The sequence below is a fragment of the Octopus bimaculoides genome, chromosome 2 (assembly GCF_046866305.1).
Source record: "Octopus bimaculoides isolate indiv1 chromosome 2, ASM4686630v1, whole genome shotgun sequence".
NCBI lineage: Eukaryota > Metazoa > Mollusca > Cephalopoda > Octopoda > Octopodidae > Octopus > Octopus bimaculoides.
Genome location: NC_142929.1, coordinates 76,112,750 through 76,138,095, shown reverse-complemented (window position 1 = coordinate 76,138,095; position 25,346 = coordinate 76,112,750). Strand labels below are relative to the sequence as shown.

At 37.1% G+C, this 25,346-nt stretch overlaps 1 protein-coding gene across 2 annotated transcripts in view; it reads right to left on the bottom strand.

The window, feature by feature from the left end:
* Positions 1–11,146, bottom strand: part of LOC106875359 (uncharacterized) — a 100,537-nt gene extending 89,391 nt beyond the window's left edge. For both annotated transcript variants that reach the window (XM_014923451.3, XM_014923452.3), the window contains exon 1: positions 10,751–11,146. In XM_014923451.3, coding sequence (XP_014778937.2) covers positions 10,751–11,137 — 387 coding nt within the window. In that variant the 5' untranslated portion in view covers positions 11,138–11,146. The remainder of the gene's footprint in view (positions 1–10,750) is intronic.
* Between the last annotated feature and the right edge of the window lie 14,200 nt (positions 11,147–25,346).

Sequence of the window (25,346 nt, the reverse complement as noted above, 5' to 3'; positions counted from 1 at the left end):
AACTAAGACTATGGAGAGCATCCAGCAAATAGCTAACTACATCCACCAGAGTATTAAAGTTACGATAGACTACCCTACAAAACACCCTAACCATAGATTACCTGTATTAGATACTGAACTCTGGCTAGAAACTAAGAACAATAAAACCAGAATCCTCCATTCACACTATACAAAACCTATGGCCTCCAAATACCTGATCCACCGGAACTCGGCTATTGCGGACAATGCCAAATTCAACATATTGATGGCAGACCTCGTCAGAGTAATGCGAAATGTCTCCTGCATGTGCGACCCTACAGAATTAAAGAGACATATACAACATTTCGTCCACCGCATGCAGTTCTCAGGTTACAGCCATAAAGAAAGGATCAGGGTATATAAAGGAGCTATGAAGAAGTTTGAAACAATCAAACGCAACGATAGGAATGGGATTTGCCCACTCTATAGGAGCAAATCATGGAACACCATAGAAAGGACTAAGAAGAAAATAGGGAAGGCAAGCTCATGGTACGATAGCCACAAGTACCAGAGCGTCATGTTCGTCGACACCACCCCTAGAGGCGAACTGGCGTACCGCTTTAGAAGGGCCCGAGACAAACTTAAGCTAAGAATTAAGGTTGTTGAAAGGCCAGGCAACCCTATTAAATCCCTTATCAGTAGAACATACCCTTTCAGTAGAACCCCCTGCACTGATAGGAACTGTATCGTATGTAGATTTAGCCCACAAACGAACTGTAAAACCAGAAATGTGGTCTATAGTATAAGATATACAGAGGGACGATGCAGAAATAAGACAATCACATATGTAGGCGAAACAGCAAGGAGCATAGGGGAGCGGGCAAATGAACATTGGAGGGAACTTAAGGAAGGGAAGAACTCATCAGTTCTGTACCAGCACGCTGAGCAAGAACATAGAGGCTCAATCAACAACATAGAAATTAAAATCTTATCTACACATAGCAGTGATGCAGCACTTAGACAAATTACTGAAGCTACACACATAATAGAAGAGAAACCTAGCCTGAATAGGAAACTAGAATGGAACACTAACACACACCACTAACAAACCACAAACTACAACATGTGACATGTTACCCATAAACCAATAATAATATGAACAAAATATAATACAATACATAGATAAACAAATGGAATTAAATACTACATCCGTTAACAAAATTTAATTAAACACAAAAAAAAAACACAGACATGAACAAATAAATAAATAAAAACAAATACAAACGAACATGTATTAACAGAGAATATAGGTGATACAGACACTCCCCATACACACACATGCACTTACAAAAGACACAGACACATTGAAGGACACGCATGCGTAGACACATACAATAGGAATACAAAATGGCTGATAGTTAGCAAGGTGAGACACACATAAGAAAGAAGGAAACAAAGGACCACTGATGAGGTCACAGAAGTGTGACGAAAGAACTCTGGCCGAAATAAGATTAAGATTAATGTAATATAAAGCTGAAGCAAATTAACACCAAATATACAGTGCGTGTGTTTTTATTGGCTAAACTGGCAATATGACCATCCCCAAATACAACAATATATATATATATATATATATATATATATATATATATATCATCATCATCATCGTTTAACATCCGCTTTCCATGCTAGCATGGGTTGGATGATTTGACTGAGGACTGGTGAACCAGGTGGCTACACCAGGCTCCAATCTGATTTGGCAGAGTTTCTACAGCTGGATGCCCTTCCTAACGTCAACCACTCCAAGAGTGTAGAGGGTGCTTTTACGTGCCGCCGGCACGAAGGTCAGTCAGGTGGTACTGGCAATGGCCACGCTCAAAATGATGTATTTTACGTGTCACCTGCACAGGAGCCAGTCAATCGGCACTGGCAATGACCTCGCTTGAATGTCTTTTCACATGCCAGGAAGGTAACGATCATGCTGGTACTATTTACATGCCACCGGCACGGAAGCCAGACAGCTGCTCTGGCAACGATCATGCTCGGACAGTGCTCTTAGTGCTCCACTGGTACAGGTGCCATCACAATTTCGCTTACCCCAACAGGTCTTCGCAAGCCGAGTTTAGTGTTCCTACAAATTTTGTTTGATTTCGATTTCACTTGCCTCAACAGGTCTTCGCAAGCGGAGTTTAGTGTCCAATGAAGGAATGTTACGCATAAGTGGGCTGGCTACATCCCTGGCAGAGGCCTTGGATCTTGGTCTCACTTGGCTTGCCGGGTCTTCGCATGTACAGCATATTTCCAAAGGTCTCGGTCACAAGTCATTGCCTTGGTGAGGCCTAATGTTCGGAGGTCGTGCTTCACCACCTCATTCTAGGTCTTCCTAGGTCTGCCTCTTCCACGGCTTCCCTCAACCGCTTGGGTGTGGCACTTTTTCACACAGCTATCCTCATCCATTCTCGCCACATGTCCATACCAGTGCAATCATCTCTCTTGCACGCCACAACTGATGCTTCTTAGGTTCAAATTTTCTCTCAAGATACTTACACTCTGTCGGGTATGCACACTGACATTACTCATTCATTGGAGCATACTGGCTTCATTCCTTGCGAGCTTACGCATGTCCTCAGCAGTCACGGCCCATGTTTCACTGCCATGTAGCATGGCTGTTCGTACACATGCGTCATACAGTCTGCCTTTTACTCTGAGTGAGAGGCCCTTTGTCGCCAGCAGAGGTAAGAGCTCTCTGAATTTTGCCCAGGTTATTCTTATTCTAGCAGCTACACTTTCAGTGCGCCCACCCCTACTACTAACTTGGTCACCCAGATAGCGAAAGCTATCAACTACGTCTAGTTTTTCTCCCTGGAATGAGACAGAAGTTGTTTTCTGCACATGCATATATATATATATGTATGTATGTATGTGTATATATATATCATCATCATCATCATCATCGTTTAACGTCCGCTTTCCATGCTAGCATGGGTTGGACGATTTGACTGAGGACTGGTGAAACCGGATGGCAACACCAGGCTCCAGTCTAATTTGGCAGAGTTTCTACAGCTGGATGCCCTTCCTAACGCCAACCACTCAGAGAGTGTAGTGGGTGCTTTTACGTGTCACCCGCACGAAAACGGCCACGCTCGAAATGGTGTCTTTTATGTGCCACCCGCACAAGCCAGTCCAGGGGCACTGGCAACGATCTCGCTCGAAAATCCTACGGGAGCCAGTCAGGCGGTACTGGCAACGGCCACATATATATATATAACAAAAGAGGGGGTGAGTTTCCACACAGGAAAAAATATAGGAAAATGTGTTGTTGAAAATGCACCTAAATTTCAAAAATTCATAAATGTTTAAAATACATTTATTTACATATATACCAAACTAGTTTCAACAATATTTTTTGTTTATCAATGGTAAAAGTTTAAAATTATGAATTAGAAAAACATTTTCAAGAGTTTCAATGTTGACAAATTAAAATGTTCAAAACATGTAAATTTAGCATTATGAATTAGGAGAACAAGTACAAGTTTAAATGTTCATAGCAGTCAATAATATTAAAACTGTATATCGGTTTGTTTGAATGTACGAAGCTCATTAATATTAGTGGTGATCGACAAGTAATACTGAGTTAAGAGGGAACAAACAAGGGAGAAACGAAAATAGTAAAAAAAAGGAATTTGGTTTACAGTTTCTCTGATCCTCTTCCCATAATGCATCTACATTCTGTGTCAAACAATCTCCCTGAGAACTACTTTAAGCGTATGTGTGTCTGTTGAGTGCTCAGCCGCTTACACATTAATTTCACAAGCAAGCAGTTCTGTTGATAGGATCAAATGGAACCCGTGTTGCTATAAACAATGGCGTCCCATATTTGGGAATGATCATATTTTTTGCCACATGCACTATATGCTTGTTCTTCACTTCAGCATTGTTGTTATTCTTATTTTAGTGTCCTTTGTCTGAAATCTTTCCATCACACATTTTGTGACCTTTTCAATGACTCTCCATGCCACATGTCTCCTCCTGTTCTATTTAGTCCGTTCTGGTTATGGGGACATATTACCCTTCTTGGAAACAAGTGAGGATTAACAACAGAAAAAATATCCAGCTGTAGAAAATTGACTTCAATAAACTGTCTGACAAACACAGCAGAAAACAAATAATGATGAATTTGAAAGACACTAAGCAAAGATTCAAAACTGTAGATTACCAACTCAAAACCAGGTTTGGTACCAACAGAAGCAGGTTGGTAAAAAGGCTTAAATACAATGTTTTGTCTATTGCGCACAGAATCACTTCTGGGGAACTTCACCACATTCTTTAAAAAATGCATCTTGCTAATAATTAATACCTAATGATCTTCAAATGTTGAGCCTCACAGAGGCAATGACTAGTGACAGAGACTTTTGGCAATATGCTGGGCTGAGAATACTCGTCAAGCCAAGTCAAATCATACTCAGCCATTGCTGGTGTCATGTAAATGTTACCCATGAAATTGTAATCGTGGCCATTACCCGGTGTCATGTAAATAGCACCCATGCCAGTGGCACATAAAAAGCACCCATTACACTCTTGGAATGGTTGGCGTTAGGAAGAGCATTCAGTTATAGAAACCACACCAAATCAGACTGGAACCTGGTGCATCTCCCCAGCTTACCAGTTCCAATTAAGCCATCTAACCCATGCCAGCATGGAAAACAGACGTTAAATGATGATGATGAAAATATAACAAACTGCTTTCTAAAAAGCATAACACCATCATCATAGTTAACAGGTGTAGTAAGAAGTTGTAGGGAAAACTCAACTGCAGAAGGTCTTCAGAGAACCCCTGTCTCATACAAATGTTTTGGCCCTCAACTCTGGATACATGTCTACTGCCACATTCTGTCTGCATTGCAACTTGTATATTCCTGGGCAGTTAAGGAGCCCCAAAGCCAAGGTGCCTTGGATATCATAACCAGTTTGGACTGAGACACTTGTTGAATGTAGGGTAAATTATTCCTTCTGAAGTTCACTTTCATTCCTCTTTCACCAGATCTAGCTAGAAATGTTCTCAGCTACTTCAATCACTGCCTAAAAAACTTTGGTTCTCTTTCTCCCAGAAATTGAGATCATAGACAGATTTACCAATAAACATGATATCTTTTTACAAACCCAATTCTCAGAGTAAAACTTGCTTGGCACACTAAGAATCAGATTTCTCTTAAGTCAAGAAATATTTCAGACCTGCGTAAATTGATTTACAACTCTCTTGAGAGATTACTACTGAGTTGAAAGCATCTGTCAAAGCACCTGTACATGAAGTAACTTCTGTACTTTCAAGACAAATGCACTAGACTATTTTCCTTACTATTTACTTTCTCCAGCACTGCAAAAGATTTTGATACCAACCCGCCTGAGACCACCCCAAGTTCTATAACATAAGTTTACTATTTTAAAGTGGTCTAAATTATAATCTTCCACGAAAACATTGTTAAATTGTTCCAGGCCCCAGCTTAATAATTAGAAAGTTATTTTACTAAATTTTTCATTATTTTAAAAATTAACTGAAACAAAGGCATCAGCCATGTCTCAAATTCATTTGACTTTCTATAAACCAAAATGTTTCATTGATTTTCTATATGTGGAATGATACAACTTGTTTGCTCTCCTGTTGAACTAATTTCTTATGTCAAGGTAGAAGGCAAGGCTTATGAAAAGAAGATAAAAAAAAACATTTCTTGCATTAAGTGTTTCACAAAGGATATACATTTGTCACACACATTTACATTACAAAACATTGACTTAAAACTGGGAGTGTTGGTATGTGTGCGTACATATATACATACATACATATATAATATATTGTTGTATTTTGGAATGCTCATTTTTTTTTTTTTTTGCCAAATAAACACATGCACTATATATCTGTTCTTAACTCATTTATTACTGTTCTTATTCTAACTCAAGTCTATTGTCCAGAAATCTTTCATCACTCATCTGTGACCTCTTCAGCATCACTTTCTGTCCTCGTGTGCTCCTGCTCCGCTTAGTCCATGGACTAAGCAGAGCGGGAGCACTCATGAAGATGGAAAGTGTTGCTGAAGAACAGTAATAAACAAGTGAAGAACAAATATATAGTGCATGTGTTTATTTGGAAGAAAAAAAAAAAAAAAAGAAGACCATCCTGAAATACAACAATGTCTGCTTCAACACATGATTTCACATCAGGAATCTTACAAAACAAATTCATAAACATTATTTATATTTGACAGATAGTTGTCCTCATCTTGTTTGTTGTTAACACAACGTTTTGGCTGATACACTCTCCAGCATTCATCAGCTGTCTTGGGGAAATTTTGAACCTGGGTTCTCATTCCTAAGGTATTTTTCACTGTTATTATTATTATTATTATTGTGCCAGAGTGGCTGGCATTAGGATGATCATTATTATATATCTATGTATACATACATGCAGACACACACATATACATATATAGATAGATTACTCTTTTACTCGTTTCAGTCGAACCGCTAAGTTACGGGGACGTAAACACACCAGCATCGGTTGTCAAGTGATGTTGGGGGGCACAAACACAGATACACAAACATATACACACACATACATATATATACATATATACGACAGACTTCTTTCAGTTTCTGTCTACCAAATCCACTCACAAGGCTTTGGTCGGCCCGAGGCTGTAGTAGAAGACACTTGTCCAAGGTGCCACGCAGTGGGAATGAACCCAGAGCCATGTGGTTGGTAAGCTAGCTACTTACCACACAGCCACTCCTATAGATATGTATATAAATATATATAGATATGTACATATATATATATATATATATATATATATATATATATATATATATATATATATATATATATATACATATATATAGGAGAAATAAAAGTTGAAAATGCACTGAGAATAGCTAAAATATTTTTTATCAATATATTCAAAGTTTTAACCAGTTTCACTGTTTACTTTGATTTTCAATAAGTTCAAATACAAAGACGTGGTTTATGTTGCAGCTGTCTTGCTTTTGATTACATGGCTCAAATTAGTATATCTTTTGAATAGGATTTGATTGGTAGAGGATAGTCATATGACTGCTCATAGAAATTTTTGTAGGTTCCTCACTATGTCCATGTGTTAGTATCAAGTGACAATGTTTGGTGCCATAAGTTGAGGCTGACACGGTTGACTGCACATGTCCAAACAATCCATGCTCTGAATGTTTTCTGTCAAGTGTTTGTAGAGAATGAACACATAATTAAGTTTATAACCTTTTGTGTGTTTCCCTGCTACATTCGTGCATTTATGTCCCATGACAGTATATTCTGTGCCTAAAAAGAAAGGCACTCCAAATTTCATCTGCTTGGTGGGAGAGTGGATAGGAGTCATTTGTATGTAGTCCAGTGACTAAAATTTTAGGTTGTTAGCTGTGTAGGTTCCTCATAAATGGCAAAATGAATTTGGTAGAATGAATTTTGTGTGTGAATAGTTATTTGTGTATGTACTCTGTTAAAGTTTGTTAAGTCTTAGTTTGTATCTTTGTATGAAAGCATTTTCTTTGTTTATCCATGCTTCATCTGTGCTATTCCCTAATTAAAATGAAATATAGAACAATATTTCAGAGTTCTGTAGAAAACTACACCTAACAGAGGAACTGTATAATAAAGAAATCAGGGATGATTCAATTGTAAGAAACAAGAGCAATTACAAGCCTATGAAACCTAAGAATAAAGCTTTAGATAAATTTTGTGATATTATTTCTATCTTCACTTACAAAGAACTGCCACACCCTAAAATCAAGCTCAATACAAGTCGAAAAGAATGGGATATTACACGTGAACTGAAAAACAATAACGACATTATAATTAAGGAAGCAGATAAGAGAACTGCAATACAGACCGTCTTCATTTAACGACCAAGATACGTTCCAAAAGCCCCGTCATTAAGCAAATTCGTCATTAAACAAATATTCATAGGGTACGTATTTTTTTTATAGGTATAGTGTACTGTACGTACATATAAAAACAGAATACCGTACTGCATAAAGTATATGCAGTACAGGGCCAAGAAACATTAACATAAATTGTTGAAAAATGAATAAGTAACAGTAAGATTATCTCAAGGAAAACCTTAAAAATTAGGATATGGATGCTGTATTATTGTGGCTCAGACATCGTAAGTATGTTTGTGATTCCAGGCCCAGTACATAAGATGCCTAATAAACTTTTCTCAGGATTATATAGAAAAGGTGAAAAGAAAGCTCAAACATAATTACTTTGTTTTACTTTGGATAAAGATTACAAAAGCAACTCATTCTTGACATCAAAATGCAAGAGACCAAGAAAGTCTTCAAGACAAGAGACCAAGAAAGTATACTGACTCTATGGAGAACCTTTGTTCTCAGCCTCCTGGACTACTGCTCCCAATTATGGTCGTCACATAGTACCAAGCTAATAGCGGAGCTTGAAGCAATCAAATACCACTACACGAAAAAAATTGAAACAGTGCAGCAGAAGAGCTACGGGGATAGGCTGAAAAAAACTGCAACTTTACTTCCTGGAGCAAAGGCATGACATATGTAATAATGTACGTATGAAAAACTCTAGTAGGGCTAGTACCTAATTTCAGCATTGAGTGTTATACAAATGGCAGAACTGGACGCCATTGTATTGTACCAAAAGTACCATCCATTCCATTTAAATTCAGGACCAGGTATTGCAATAGTCTAGGGTTCAAAGGCCCACAGCTCTTCAATAAAGAAAACTGCATAAGATGGAATTGATGTCTTCAAAAAGGAACTAGACATCCTCCTCTCCACAATATCAGATGAACCAACAGCCCGACATGAGATACAGACAAGAGCAGAGGAATCAAACTCCCTTATACACCAAATGGGCCATCAGCTGGGACTAAGGCACATGCAAGAGTGGTGATGTGAAACACCCCAGACTGAGGAAATCAGGAAGACCATGGTGGTGCTCCAGCACGACTGCAGCTGCATGGCTGAAACAAGTAAAAGAGAGTATGTATGTATGTATGTATATGCATTTGTGTGTATATGAGTGTTTGTGTACACACACATGTACATATATACTTTTCTTTTGTTTCAGTCAATTGACTGCAGCCATGCTGGAGCACCACCTTAAAAACTAGCTACTTTCTTGTTGCAGGATTAGTGACTGATTGTCACTTAGTTTTCTATATATTGCGAGCTGGAATGAATTCCTGTCATCTCTAGCAGTCGGGTGTTCTCCACTGAAGATGGGGCACAAATAGCCGGAAACCATTTGGTCTGGTGATCCCGTCGTCTGCTAGAAGATGGTAGAGGTTCGCTCCCCTTCTTGCAATATATACCAGGTGCAGATTGCACTGATAACCAGCTGGCGGAAGCTCTACCTGGGTTTAAGCGTTAGTAACGTTGAACAGCCATATTGATGTGGCGATAAACATTACTTCTCTGTATAGTTACTCCTTTCATATCTCATTGAGATTTTCTAATTAGTTACCCTGCTTATATACATATATAATTGTCTTCGAAGCGAAGATGCAAAGACACAACCAGCCAAGCCACTCGACTACAATCAGTAACCTAATACTCTGTCGCTTTTCCAGCCTACAGGTGAACATATTAATAGAATAATTGCCTAAAAATTAGACGAAATAAAAACAGAAGGCATCTATATTTATAGACCGACTGCCTTGCGATATTTGTCCCGGCTCTTAACGCTTTTTAGTTCAAATTCCGCAGAGGTCTGTTTCACCTTTGATCCTTTCGGGCATCGATAAAACAAAGTACCAGTCATGTACTCGGGTCATGGTTATCGACTAACCTCCTTCTCAAAATTACTAGCCTTGTGCCTAAATCAGAAACTATTATTTACTATCATTACTATTAGTATTTATTGGCGATGGGGCTTGTTTACTTTAACATTAAACATCGAAGGACACAGAAAGACGTTCAGGGTTGTTAATTACAGGTTTTATATTAAAAAGAATTTTAATCTGTAGGTGTTGAGAATAGGTGCGTGCGTGTGTGTGTGTGTGTGTTTGCGTGTGTGTGTTTGCGTGTGTATAGTTAATGCAAAAAGCTAACATTCTTGCTAGCTTAAGGTGATCAACAAGGTATTTTGGCTGCAAGCCATACGTTAAAACTAAAATAGATTTTTTGCGACATTCGGAAAGATTAATTGCCTTATTAATTAATATTTAAACAACTTTAACAACGATCATCTTCGAGCATACATAATCATCAATACAATAATCATGTGTGTGTGTGTACGTAACTATAGAAGTATGCCTATATATATATATATATATATAAATAGCTCATATAACATTTTGAGTGTTAAACACAGTTATGGCAAATGGGTTTGGAATCGGTTAAAAGATGTGTGTATGCATCGTATATAAATGCAAGAAGTGTAACATGTGTCTGCGTGTGTATTTAAACATTCCTTCATGAAAGGATACTCAGGTCTAAGTGACAGGGTGCCCCTGCACGGGTATGAACGCACAGCCATAAGATTGAATGTTTATTAATCTTATTAATGTCTCAAATAATTATCTAATTATACATTCGTGTTTATATTCACAACACTCGCTCTCTGTTTCTCTTTGTCTATATGTATGTATGTATCTATCTAGTAATATATTAGATACATACATATATATATATATGCCTTGTGTGTTTATTATAGACAGACGTGGAAGAGAAAGTGACGTTTATGTGTTTCAATTAAGCATTTCTGAACAACAAAAACAAAAGCAATTTCATTACTTACTAAATTCATTCGGAGTTCCTCCATTTCTTTTACTTTCGCTTCATGGGAATTAATTATAACGTCTTTAGTTTTCAGTTGTTCAGTAAGAGTAATGACTTCACTTTCTTTCCTGGCCACCTCATTCTTGTCCATGTCCAAAGCAGTTTCACATTTCTTCAGTTCGTTCACGATATTAGATCCCCGCCTCTCCACGGTCATCCTCTTCGAAATACAAAGCCTAAGTTGATCCTGCATGTTAAGTAATTGTGTAGCTAAGTCATGGTTACGTTTCGACAGGCTCCAATAATTGAAACCCAGAATGCCCACGGCGAGAAATAGCCCGACGATGAAAAACGAAGGTGATCTTCCTTGCGGCCTCATTGCACCACGTACATTCCCCGCCGCCATATTAAAACTAAATAACATCGTGACAACGTTACCTCCCCGTGCTTCATCACCAGCAGCAGCAGCAGTAGCAACAACAACAGCAGCGGCAACGGAAGCAGCAACTGTACACCGCCGCCATGTCTGTGGCTGGCCGCCATCATTTATTTAGATTTCCTAACTAGAAACACTTGAAAAGTCACCGTCCATCTATAATATAGATGTTGTGCTGTTGCATCATGTCGTCATATTGTTGTGTGTTTTTATCTGTACGAGCTTGTATCAATACGTAGCTATGCTTACCTGCAGATAACTTGAGTAAAACGAAAGAAGGTAGTTAGAAATATGTGTTTCTATGCATGTGAATGTGGATTTTTATCAGTGTGAAAGAGGAAAACATAAATATTACTTTACGAAATGAACACCTTTTATATATAAATATAGAGAAATATTTGGATATATCTTGCTAAAAATTTACTTGTATGCATAACGGAATTTTTCATTATATATAGAGAGGGAAAGCGAGAAAGTATATATAGATAGATAGAGAGTGAACATCAATTCGCGGGCGATTTGCATGCTCGCATGGGTTGGACAGGTTATTATGATCTGAGTAATTTCTTACTGGGACCCACTGCTCCTACAGACTGGTATTCGTGCATGTCATTTAGCTTGGTTTCTACAGTTGAAGACCCGTCCTATTGCCCACCAGTTTACAGAGTGTACTGGATGTATTTTTTCGTAATACTAACTCTAGAGTATCTAGTAACTTCAGGTGTGTAGACCAAAGAGGGAATAACGAAAAGGAAAAGGCCAGAACAAATAAAAGAGTGGAAGGGACAAGACTATGATGGGAATATATATTTATGTAAGTGTGTATTGTATAGGAAGAAGCTTGCTTCCCAACCACATGGTTCCAGGTTCAGTTCTACTACCTGGCACCTTGGGCAAGTGTCTTCTACTATAGCCTTGGCCTGACCAAAGCCTTGTGAGTGGATTTAGTAGAGAGAAACTGAAAAAAGCCCATCATATATATATATATATGAGGCGCGTGGCTTAGTGGTTAGGGCATTCGGCTCACGATTGTAAGGTCGTGAGTTCAATTCCTGACGACGCGTTGTGTCCTTGAGCAACACACTTTATTTCATGTTGCTCCAGTCCACTCAGCTGGCAAAAATGAGTAGTACCTGTATTTCAAAGGGCCGGCCTTGTCACACTCTGTGTCACGCTGAATCTCCCTGACAACTACGTTTGGGGTACACATGTCTGTGGATTGCTCAGTCACTTGCACGTTAATTTCACGAGCAAGCTGTTCTGTTAATCGTATCAGCCGGGACCCTCGTCATAATCAACAGAGTGCTCCTTTATATATATATGTATATTTATACATATATATGTATGTATATATATATATGTATATATTTATGTGTGTATTTGTGTTTGTCCACCCACCATTGCTTGACAACTGATGCTGGTGGATTTATATCCCCATAACTTAGCAGTTCAACAAAAGAGACTGATAGAATAAGTACTAAGCTTACAAAGATAAGTCCTGGGGTCGATTTCTCCAACTAAAATCCTTCAAGACAATACTCCAGCATGGTCGCAGTCAAATGACTGAAACAAAGTAAAAGAATAGAACATCCATTTTCTTTGCCTATTATTCTTGAGGTGGGGGTGGGGTTATTGAGGTAGAATCCTCTGGCACCTCTTCCATTTGGCTCAGCTTGAAGAATTTCTCACACTTAGACACATACACATATAGATATGTGTATTTAATCACATGATTAGAGGATCAGTAATTCATAAAAGAGTTCAATACATGAAATACATACGTTGCAGCTTCTCTATCATCTTTTAACATCCAATTTCTATGCTGGTATGGGTTGGATTGTTTGATAGGATCCGATGAGTTGGAGAGCTATGTTGTGCTCCAGTGTCTGCTTTGGCATAGCTTCCTGACACCAACCAATTTATAGAGTGTACTGAGTACTTTTTTTTATGGCACCAGCTCCAACAAGGTTGCTACCGAAACAGTTGTAAATTTTAAATGCCATTTGTGTTCTCTTATGTATATACAGTGGGGGGAAATAAATATTCGTGCATGTCAAAATTCTTTATCTATTTACTTTCTAATGAACATAAATGGGATATACCAATACTATATTTGCATACACATGCATAAACTAAGAATATGCAAAAGAAACTAATAAATTATAGTAACTAATGAATTTATATACAATTATAAATATTTAGGGGTGAAAAAAGTATTCATACAGAATAAATTTATGATTTTCTATGCAACAAAATGCTGTTAAAATAATTTTTTTCTACTAGAACTTTCTTGTTTGTTCCAATAATCTTATCAGTAGTCATTTTTAAGTGTCAAAACGCTAGCTTCTTCATTCAGCACTGAGACAACATAAAGTAGTGTCATAATAATGGCGAAAAGTAAAGAACTCACAAATTCAGTGAAAAACTTAATTATTGAACAGTGGAAAGCAGGTAAAAGTTACAGGAAAGTATCAGAGACCCTTTGTATTCCATTTTCTGCCATATCTTCATTTATTCAAAGATATAAAAAATCGGGAACTGTTGAAAACAGAATAAGATCCAATGCACCACACAAGATTTCCCCTAGATCTTTAAGAAAAATGAAGCAAAGAATCGAAAAAAATGCAATGATCACCAGAAAAGAGTTTCAAGAAGATTTGTTAGCTGCAGGGACTAGTGTTACACTACAAACAATCAGCAATGAACTTCATAGGAATGAACTGAAGTCATGCTCTCCTAGAAAAACTCCGCTGTTGACCAAAAGGCATAGAGATGCCCGTTTAAAATTTGTTTAGGAACATAAAGATAAATCTGATACATTCTGGGAAAATGTTCTATGGACAGACGAGTTGAAAATTGAATTGCTTGGACGAAATTCACATAGCCATGTTTGAAGGAAAGGTGGTACCACCTCTTCGCCAAAAAACACAATTCCTACCATAAAGTTTGGAGGTGGCAACATCATGGTGTCGGGGTGTTTCTCTGCAAATGGCACTGGAAATTTACATGTGATAGATGGTAGAATGAATGCAGAGATGTACCAAAATATTTTGAACAATAATTTATGGGACTCTGTAGAAAAGCTCCAGCTTGTGAAGGGAGGGTTTTACAACAGGATAATGACCTTAAGCACACGGCGAAGTCTACCAAAAAATGGATTGTCGATCACAATATAAAATTATCAGAATGGCCAAGCCAGTCACCTGACTTGAACCCCATTGAAAATTCATTCAAGAGCTCCAACATACATTCCAGATTTGAAGAAAAATTCTCAAGAAGAATGGGAAAAAAATTCCTAAATATAGATGCGCATCATTGATTAAGAAGAAGAGATTGGTTGAAGTGGAACTGAATAATGGTTATGCTACGAAGTATTAAATCAGAATTATCAGTTATTTATGTTCTGTACGAATACTTTTTTCACCCCTAAATATTTATGATTGAATATAAATTCCTTAGTTACTATAATTTATTAGTTTCTTTTGCATATTCTTAGTTTATGCATGTGTATGCAAATATAGTATTGGTATATCCCATTTATGTTCATTAGAAATTAAATAAAGAATTTTGACATGTACGAATATTTATTTCCCCCCACTGTATATATATATGTTTATATATTCTCTTTATCTTTTACTCAGGCATTTGACTGTAGCCATGCTGGAGCACTGCATTAAAGGGTTTTAGTCGCAGAAATCGACCTCCAGGATTCATTCTGTGTAAGCCTAGTACTTAATCTATTGGTCTCTTTTGCTGAACCTCTAAGTTATGGAGATGTAAACACACTAACATCAGTTGTCAAGTGATGGGGGGACAAACACAGACACAAAGATACGTACACATAAATACATACACACATACACATATATATACAATTGGCTTCTTTCAGTTTCCATCTACCAAATCCACTCGCAAGACTTTGGTTGGCCCGAGACTATAGTAGAAAACACTTGCCCAAAGTGCCACTCAGTGGGATTGAACCTGGAACCATGTGGTTGGAAAGCAAGCTTTTTACCACACAGCCACGCCTACACCTTATACACACATGCGCACATACATCCCCCCCCACACACACACATATGAAGTTAATTGCAGAACAGTTAGATTGTTGGATAAAATACCTGGTAGCGTTTGTTCCCTCACTCTATCTACTATCTGCATTTAAATACGACTGGCGTCAACTTTACTCTTCTTTTAGAAATTTATAAAAATAGTACCAGTACCAGCTATGTAGTGATGATCAATTTAGTCCTAAAGCAGTGCTACCTCTTCAACCTTGTTTTTGGTCATTTCTGATACTAGTGCCAAACTGTATTAATCTTTACTCTTCCCTCAGACAAAGTAATTGGTGTTTTAAAAGGAAAATACTGCTTGAAATTAGGACAGATTCTTCAAGCTGTCATCTAGAAAATTTGAGAAAGATTGTATACATGACCTAAAATATAAAGTTATAATTACAGATTGCAACAACAAAAACTTCCCCTCTCTTAGCATTTAATTAGTTTCAACATAGAAGCTCCTGGTGGCTTGTTTATATAATTGATAAGTTATAAATGGCTGTTTTTTTTTTTTTCATTATAGAATAAATCTTTATTGAAGATAAACTCTTCTTCACAAGGTTGTTATATGCTTCACCTGGAATTTTGATTATTTTCTCCTTGGAATAATTACATCAAAAACGGGAAAAGATAAGATTAAAACCTGTAAGACAACCAAAAAAACCTTTAACATAACATACAGGTGCTGGCATGGCTGTGTGGTAAGAAGCTCGCTTCCCAACCACATGGTTCCAGATTCAGTCCCACTGCGTGGCACCTTTGGCAAGTGTCTTCTACTATAGCCTCAGGCTGACCAAAGCCTTGTGAGTGGATTTGGTAGATAGAAACTGAAAGGCAGCGAGCTGGCAGAAACGTTAGCATGCCGGGCGAAATACTTAACAGTTTTTCATCTGCCGTTACGTTCTGAGTTCAAATTCCGCCGAGGTCAGCTTTGCCGTTCATCCTTTTGGGGTCGATAAATTAAGTACCAGTTACGCAGAGGTCGATGTAATCGACTTAATCCCTTTGTCTGTCCTTGTTTGTCCCCTCTATGTTTAGCCCCTTGTGGGCAGTAAAGAAGTAAGAAACTGAAAGAAGCCTGTCATGTGTGTGTGTGTGTTTGTCCCCCACCACCACTTGACAACTGGTGTTGGTTTGTTACCTGCAACTTAGTGGTTTAGCAAAAGAGACTGATAGAATAAGTAAAAGGCTTTAATAAAGGATTACTGGGGTTGATTAATTCAGCTAAAAATTCTTCAAGGTGTTGCCACAGCATGACCACAGTCTAATGACTAAAACAAGTAAAATAGTAAACAAATATACTAATATAAATTATAAGCAGGACTGGCTCTGTGGTTAACAAGCTCGATTTCCAACCTTGTGGTTTTAGCTTCAGTTTTACTGCATGGCAGCTAAGGCAAATGTGTTCTACTGTAACTCCAGCCTGAACAAAGCTCTGTGAGAAGATGAGTAGATGGAAACAAAGAAGCTTGTCTTATATATGTGGGCAGAGGTTATCCTATCCTTATGCTGGTTGCAAACAAGCAACACCATCATACAAGTGATGTTGTTCATTTTCTGTGAAAAAAATGTCTGGCCATGGGGAAATATTACCTTGCTTAGAAACAGGGGTGAGTTGGCAATGGGAAGGGCATCAGGCTGTAGAAAATCTGCCTCAACAAAATTCTCTCTGATCCTTTCAAGCATGGAAAAGTTTACATTAAAACAATGATGATGTACAAAAATATGAACTAAAAATTTAAAATTATTAAGTTAACTTATAAAATGTCTTAAAGTGGAGAATATTTTTATTGATTGACTGAACAAACAGTTTTACTTGAGTTTCTTTTCAACAGCAGCAGTCAGTGAGTAACCACACAGGTATATAAACATAGCTAATGTGACTTATTTTTTGTGTTAGTTATATGACAAGTAGTCACTTGACCTACTAATGGTGTAAGGAAGACAAGAATATCTTAGGAAGAAGGCATTAAAAATATTGATGACCCAGGTATGTTACTTGGGATACCAAGGGCATAAGGGCACCATGTTATGTGTTTGGGATACTGCTAGAAAAACATAGGGGAAAAATATTAAAATAATGAATAAAATAAAACATTTTAGTCTTTCTTACATTTAATCAATTGTAATAATATACTACTAGCACTTTGTCAGTTACAACGACAAGAGTTCCAGTTAATTCAATCACCAGAACAGCCTGCTCATGAAATTAACGTGCAAGTGGCTGAGCACTCCACAGACATATGCACCCTTCATGTAGTTCTCAGGGAGATTCAGCATGACACAGAATGTGATAAGACTGGGATTTTGAAATACAGGTACTACTCGTTTTTGCCAACTAACTGAACTGGAGCAATGTGGAATAAAGTGTCTTGCTCAAGGACACAACATGCCATCAGGAATCAAACTCACAACTGTAAGCCAATTATCCTACAACTACTAAGTCATGCACCTTCACAATGTAATAGCGACAACCTTGTGGTTTTGTGTACAGTCCCACTGAGCAATGCTTTGTGCAAGTGTCTTCTACTATAGCCACCCGTTAATGTAGTTGACTGAAGCCTTATGAGTATACTTGATAAACTGAAAGAAGTACATTGTATATATTTAGGTGCAGGTAGAACTGTGTGGTAAGAAACTTGCTTCACAACCACATAGTTCTGGGTTCAGTCCCACTGTGTGGCACCTTGGACAAGTGTTTTCTACTATAGCCTTGGGCTGATCAAAGCCTTGTGAGTGGATTTAGTTGACAGAAACTGAAAGAAGCCCATTGTGTATATATTTATATATATATATATACACACAAATCCATCTACCAAATCTATGGGGAAATATTACCTTGCTTGGAAACAGGTGAGGGTTGGTGACAGGAAGGACACCTAACCATAGAAAATATGATTCAATAAATTCTTTCCAAACAGATAAAAGCATGGAGAAGTAGACGTTAAAACATTGATGATGATGATGATGATGATGATGATGATGAGGTAGAGGATTCTTTTATCCTTTTACTTGTTTCAGTCATTTTACTGTGGCCATACTGGAGCACTACCTTAAAGGGCTTTAGTCAAGGTAATCAACCCCAGGACTTATTGTTTTTTTTTAAAGCCTAGTACTTATACTATCCGTCTCTTTTACCAACAGCTAAGTTATTGGGATGTAAGCATACCAACACTGGTTGCTAAGCAGTGGTGGTGGGGACAAACACAGCCACAAACACACACACACACACATACACACACACACATATACCAGCATGGAAGACGAACATTGAATGAGGATGATATATATATTTATATTAATATTTAGCAAAAACAATAGAGTGACTCAAGGTCCAAGTGTTTCATGCGTTGGCACTCAGTTTGATAAGTACCAATGCACGAAATTCTCGGACCTTGAGTCACTCTGTTGCTTTTGCTAAATATTAATGAAAATATACAAACACCCATATTTTGAGTTCTATTTTACCTGTTTACACCAACATACCTATACACACATGCACGCACACACACACACACACACTGAGCTTTTTTAGTTTCTGTCTACTCACAAGGGCCTGAGGTAGAAGACACTTGCCCCAAATGTCATGCAGTGGGACTGAACTTGGAACAATGTAGTTGAGAAACTTTTTACCACACAACCACTCCTGCACCTGATGATGATCTTTTTTCCCCAGGTCATTGTGCTTTTCCACAAAAGCATTGAGGTTCCTTCACAGTTCAAGTAAGAGGAAATTCAGCTTATATATGTTAATTGTGTAATAAAATAAATGTAGGTCACAGGCTTGATTGTCCCATTAAATAGTTAACTACAATGCATAAAAGAGTGCCAGATTTAAGCAAATCATAAGAAAATGAAATCTAACCTGAAGCTGGGTAATTCACCAAAGCATACTTACCAGTGCAAACATTCAAACATCTATATATATAAAAATGAGAATGTGTGTCTGTCTGTCTGTGTGTGTGTGTGAATCCCTAAAACTCGAGAACTACGCAACCAATTTCATTCAAATTTTACAGATGCCTTACTTAGGGTTCCAGTTGTGTTTTAGTCAAAAAAAAATGTTTAACTTCTTGCAGAGTTCGAGCCCACGGCAACATAATATCTCTTCCACTATTTAAGTATTACGTGTCAAAAGTGAAACAAAAACACTAATGTCAAATACTTTCACTTTAAAAATGAAACTATTCCACTAACTGAAACAATCACATTTCGATACTGTAATGACAGATACATTCAGAAAGAGAGAAATGTATATGTATACATATAGATGTATATGTACACGTTATTCCACTAACTGAAACAATCACATTTCGATACTGTAATGACAGATACTTTCAGAGAGAGAGAAAGAGAAAGAGAGAGAGATGTATATGTATACATATAGATGTATATGTACACGTATATGTATAGCTATATATATAGATATAAATCTATATGCATACATATATATGTATACATATGTGTAGATGTATATATATATAGATGTACATATAATATGTACACATATATACATATATATACATGCATACAGATATCTATACATATATACACCCATCACACACATACACATGCACACAAACACACACATTAGTAATCTTATCCAAAACTACGTCAAAAGTACTGAATGGATCTTTATGAAATTTGGAAATTATATTCTATGTATAACGGCCATAACTGCCATGAAAATTCATATATTTTTGATGTTGATGAAATTTTAACCCGAACATAACAGATGAGCATTATTTGTAATTCAACGGTACAACAGTGTAAGACTACCCTTTCAGATATACTTACATTGTGATTTCTGCAATGTGGTGCATAAACTGTCAAGTAAATGAGATGCATCTTTGCCTCCACTGATTCACTTGCAAAGTGTTGAGTAAAATTATTTTGTTGCAGACCTCCTTTGAGTCTTTTTATTATCACTGCGACACACATAGTCCCCAGTTGGTAACATTGATTTCAAGGCCTTCCCAGATGAGAGACTGGTTGTTCTAAGACAATTATCACATGGACAACTGCTCAAGAGTGGGCAGCAAAAAAAACCTATTTGCATATGCTCCACAAGGGAAAACAAGGAACATTGTTTACAACGAGGTGTTATAATCACAACAGCAAGAACGTATGTACATGATCACCTTCTTTTACGAAACTTCGTTGACTTTCATATATTTATATTGATATACATATATATACGTGTGTTTGTGTATGTGTGTATATATATCTTTATATATAAAGATGACAATGTGTGTCTGTCTGTCTGTGTGAATCCCTAAAACTTGAGAACTACACAACTCTCTTTTGCAAACCCAGTGAAAATACATATATTTCATATGTCAAAGAAATTCAAGCAATACATATAACACCAAAGTTAAAAACATTCCCAACAATTCCACAATCCTCAACCTCCAGAGCTATTGAAGAAACTGTTACCATCAACTGACCAAGATTCCTAACATTTGCAAAACAAAATTAGACAATACGACGCTGTACTACAGATGACATCATTTGGAACCACAAGAGATTTAACTGAGGCAGCATTCATCCAAACTTTCAAGATCCAACCTCAGTTTTATCATCGCATTGTCTCTCTACTACCTGTGTACTAAACTTGTTTACTATAAATTTACAAACACTTACAAGCAAACATTTACAATAAATGTACATTTACAACAAGCATACACTTACAATATACATCTGTTTGGCTACTAGTTGTTCCAGGCAAGCTAACTGAATACTGATTAAATCTCACTCTTTCAATCTGATCACAAGCATTTATACTTAACAATAACAAATTTGGTGGTGAATCAGCAAAATTGTTAGAGTCTAAAAAAAGAGCCTGGTGGTATTCATTGTGGCTTTTTATATACTAAGTTCAAATCCAGCTGAGCTCAACTTTGACTTTTTCCCTCATGAGTTGTCATCATCATCATCATTTAATGTACACTTGGGTTGGAGTTTGACAGGGAACCAGCAAGCTGCTGGGCTGTTTTGAGCTCCAGTGTCGTCTTTGGTAATGGTTTCCATGGCTGGATGCCCTTTCTAATGCCAACCACTTTACAGAGTGTACTGGGTGCTTATCATGTGGCACCAGCACCAGCAGGGTCACCAAATAACATACAAAACAAAGACACCCTCAACTGGGAGGGCAGTAGTATTGGGGCAGGTAGTTTTGTGCCAGTTGATGACACAGAAATGTGATATAGGGATAGAGATAGGTATCTTGCTATAGAGGAAATACATGGTTACCCCAGCTGGAAAGGAAAGAAAGAGAGAAAAGGAGAGAAACAAAGGGAGTAAGTGAGAAAGAGAGAGAGACAAAGTGTTGGTGGTGGAGATGTGTTGGACAGGACACACTCTCAAGGTACAGTAGGGGATGAAGATAAGTGAAGTGGTACAGGGGATTGGACTGGGTGAGTGGGCAGGGGGGACAGGAGGACAAGGGGAACAGGGGGGAAGGGGAAAGTTTCATAAGAATGTGAGGAGAGATGGCTAGAGTTAATGAAGAAGTGTAACAAGTAATAGGGAGAGATAAAGGCGCTGCTCAGGGGTGGCTATGGCAGATAAGAGTAATAGGAGGAAACAGAGGTGTGAAGAATGGAGTGTAGCAAAGGGGAGAGGGGAATTTGCTGAAGGCACAGAAAGGAGGTGATTGGTGATGATTGGTGGAAATAGTGGGTAGGGAAGATAATGAGAAATGGCAGTGGTTTCTGGTGTGGGGAAGAAAGTAGAGGATGTAGTATGTGCCTATTCTGCTTTCAGGTGATTATAGTAGCCAAGTAGTACATTGAAGTGATGAGTGTTAGGGGATGAGGTGTGGCAGAAATGCTTGATGAAGCAGAAAATGTGATGGTGGGACAGAGCCCCACATGTACAAGGTGATTTTAGGATATCATTTCTGCTGAGGCAGATGGGTTTTCTTAAGCATAGCAAAGCACCAATCATCTCAGTCTTCTGTCATCTCCTCTATAAGACTCAGTACTTCATCCTACATCTTCCATGTGTGTGTGTGTGTATGTTTTTGTGTTTGCATTGTGTTTGTACTCCACCACTACTTGACAACTGTGTTGGTTTGTTTACCTCCCTATAACTTAGCAGTTCAGCAAAAGAGACCAATAGAATAAGTACCAGATTGAAAAGTAAGTACCAAAGTTCATTTGTTGGATTAAACCCTTCAAGACATTGGTCAACTCAAGGCTACAGTAGAAGACACTTACCCAAGGTGCCATGCAGTTGAACTGAACCTGAAACCAGGTGGTTACATAGTGATCTACTTAACCACACAGCCAGGCATTTATTTGCTGGAAAAAAAAATTACAGACTGATACAGAAAAATTTTACATCAATGAACAATAAGATAAAATTAAAGTTTTGAATTAACTAAAGAACAGCTTCTAAGCATGCAAATATAAGGGAAATAACCGTGCCTATGTTAGATAATCACATACAGTGAAATAGAGACTTGGACAGTTATCTCTCTCATATGAGTATGTAATTAAATGAAAGTTAATTAATGTCAAAAAATTAAACATTGCCAGATGGATTCTTCAAGTCAAGTCAACTGACAAGAGACTTGGGGGTAAACCAAGAATGAGACGTTTGAATATTTATACTCTTAGTTGGTGATGCTTCGATATTTATAGTTTTAGTTAGTGATGCTTGAGAATCCAGTCCGTAAGTCTAATGACGGTTGCTTCTGATAAGACCCCATGAAGAAGGTATCTGAGGACTCTGCCTCATTATCCTGCCAGGAGTAGTGGACAGAGAAAATGGATGACTGGAATAGATGACTCCTCCCTTTTTTTTTTAAGGTTTTTTTCATGGTTCACTTCCTGTGTATATTCCACGTACTGAGCATTGTATACAAGAAGTTCATTATCATTAATATAAATAACAGAGAAAGAAAAAGAAAACATATGACACTAAAAATTTTATATGATACAAATTAAATGCAAATTAAAGAAATGAAATATAGAAAAACAAATTAATGATTATTTTTTTTCTCTTAAATTTTTGGTTCAAAATATGATGACCACAGCAGAGCCAAAGTCCTATGACTGGAACCAGGAAAAGAATGAAGTCTGTTAATAGATTTTTCAGTCACATTCAGAAGACATTTGTGTTTAACATTAAGGTGTTTACTCTATGGAGAAAATAAACCAGTATATTTCAGAAATCTGTTTGACCCATGCAAGCATGGAAAAATGGATGCTAAATGAAGATGATGATTATGTATGTATGTCCTTTCTCATTATCACTTAGAGAACAACACACACCATCAAAGTGATGCTGGGATACAAATATACAAAGCTCAATATACCTGTTATGACTATCCATCTGTTAAGGGTACACCAGGCACATGCATCACAACCATATGTGTGCAACATGATGACCTCGTATCAAGATAAAGAGCACAGGATCTTGCAGGGGGTCCAGTTAGAATTTTCTTCAGTTTGAGTAGCCCATTCTATATAAAAGGTCCCTGAATAAGGGCTGTTTAAGGATGATGAATACCTCTGTTTCCAGAGGTGAATTATTTAAATCCCAAAGAATTCCTCTCAACACATGGCTATGATGCTCCCCACTACTTCTGCTGGTGATCAGAGATGCACATATCGTCAGCCACTAAGGGACATGCTCAACTGGTGAAGGTCAAGCAACTGGCAAGCAAATCTGTAGAATATTTGTTATAGCCCATCTTTTACACTAAGACAAAACATGTACATGATCACACTTCCAATCAGTTAAGATTATAAGCCATGAAAGCCTCTGCCTGGTATTGCATCAGAGCATAACCACTGACTGGTACTGTATCAGAGCATTTCTCTTTAGTAACTGGCAAGCAAATCTATGGTATTGAGCAGAATATTTGCTGCAGCCCATCTTTTACAGTCACCAATTTAGCAAAAGTTAGTATGCATCACCAATGTAAGAAAGTACAGAAAGTCAACATTTATTTGGAACATGTACTAAATGTTATAAAATTCATGATTGAATGAATGTCACAGTGAAGAAAGTGAAAGTCAAAGAAAATTTAGAAGGCATAATTCAGTTTTACATACAAAAATAATTTATTTTATAATTTTGAAACAAATGCTGAACAAAGTGAATAAAAAGAAAGATGCTGTTTTTGAACTCTGTAACATTATAGGCTGTAGAATAAATACTGAGTAATGCAGTAAAACGGTTGTGCGACGTTGATACTCACAGTGATGAAGAATACAAGGATGGTTAAAAAGACATTATCTTGAAACTGGCTAGAAGGAGTGGAATAACATTTCTGTAATTATATTGAAAGAACTACTGAAGCTTTGTACTTTGCCAAGTTACTGAATTTGTTATAATAACCAGAATAATATTTTTTCTCAGATATATTTGTGAGTATTGTGAGTGATGTTAAATCAGGCAAATCTTCATATTGGTAGTACTTGAAAGTGAATGATGTTGTTTGAAGTCAAATGCATGTATACTGACAAACACACACCATTACACACATATACCTGTCAGACATCGGCCTAACACAGGTAATGAACATGTGAACACATGCATATAGAAAATGTGACGTCATTGTCATTGTGGTGGTGATATAAAATGTTGATAGGTGATTAAAAGAAAAATGATAATGTTAAATTTTTGTAATGCAAATATGTGAATGAAATATAGTTTAGTTGGTAATCAAAAGCTTACTGAATCTTTTGATACCCCTTCGGTGAAAATCAGCAACTCGGTTTTGCTAAGCATAAGGAACATAGGCACACACACACACAAACTCTCTTTTATAGTTATAGATTATGTTATATATTATATTCATAGTATTTAATTTAATATTGTAATAGAAATAAATTATTGGATTGTCAATAGATTATCCCTATATTTAATTTATCTATATAATTGAAATATCCCAATATCTATATGGTATCCGACTGAAGTACCAGTGAATTGGATGTTTAACACACCCTTTTGAAGGATTTCTCTTCCTCAGTTTGTTACTATATATATATATATATATATATATATGTGTGTGTGTGTATGCATGGGTATATAAATGTTAATAAATACTTCATTATTTTTTAAATTATTTGAAACAAAAGCAATGCATTTCAATAGAAATATGGTAA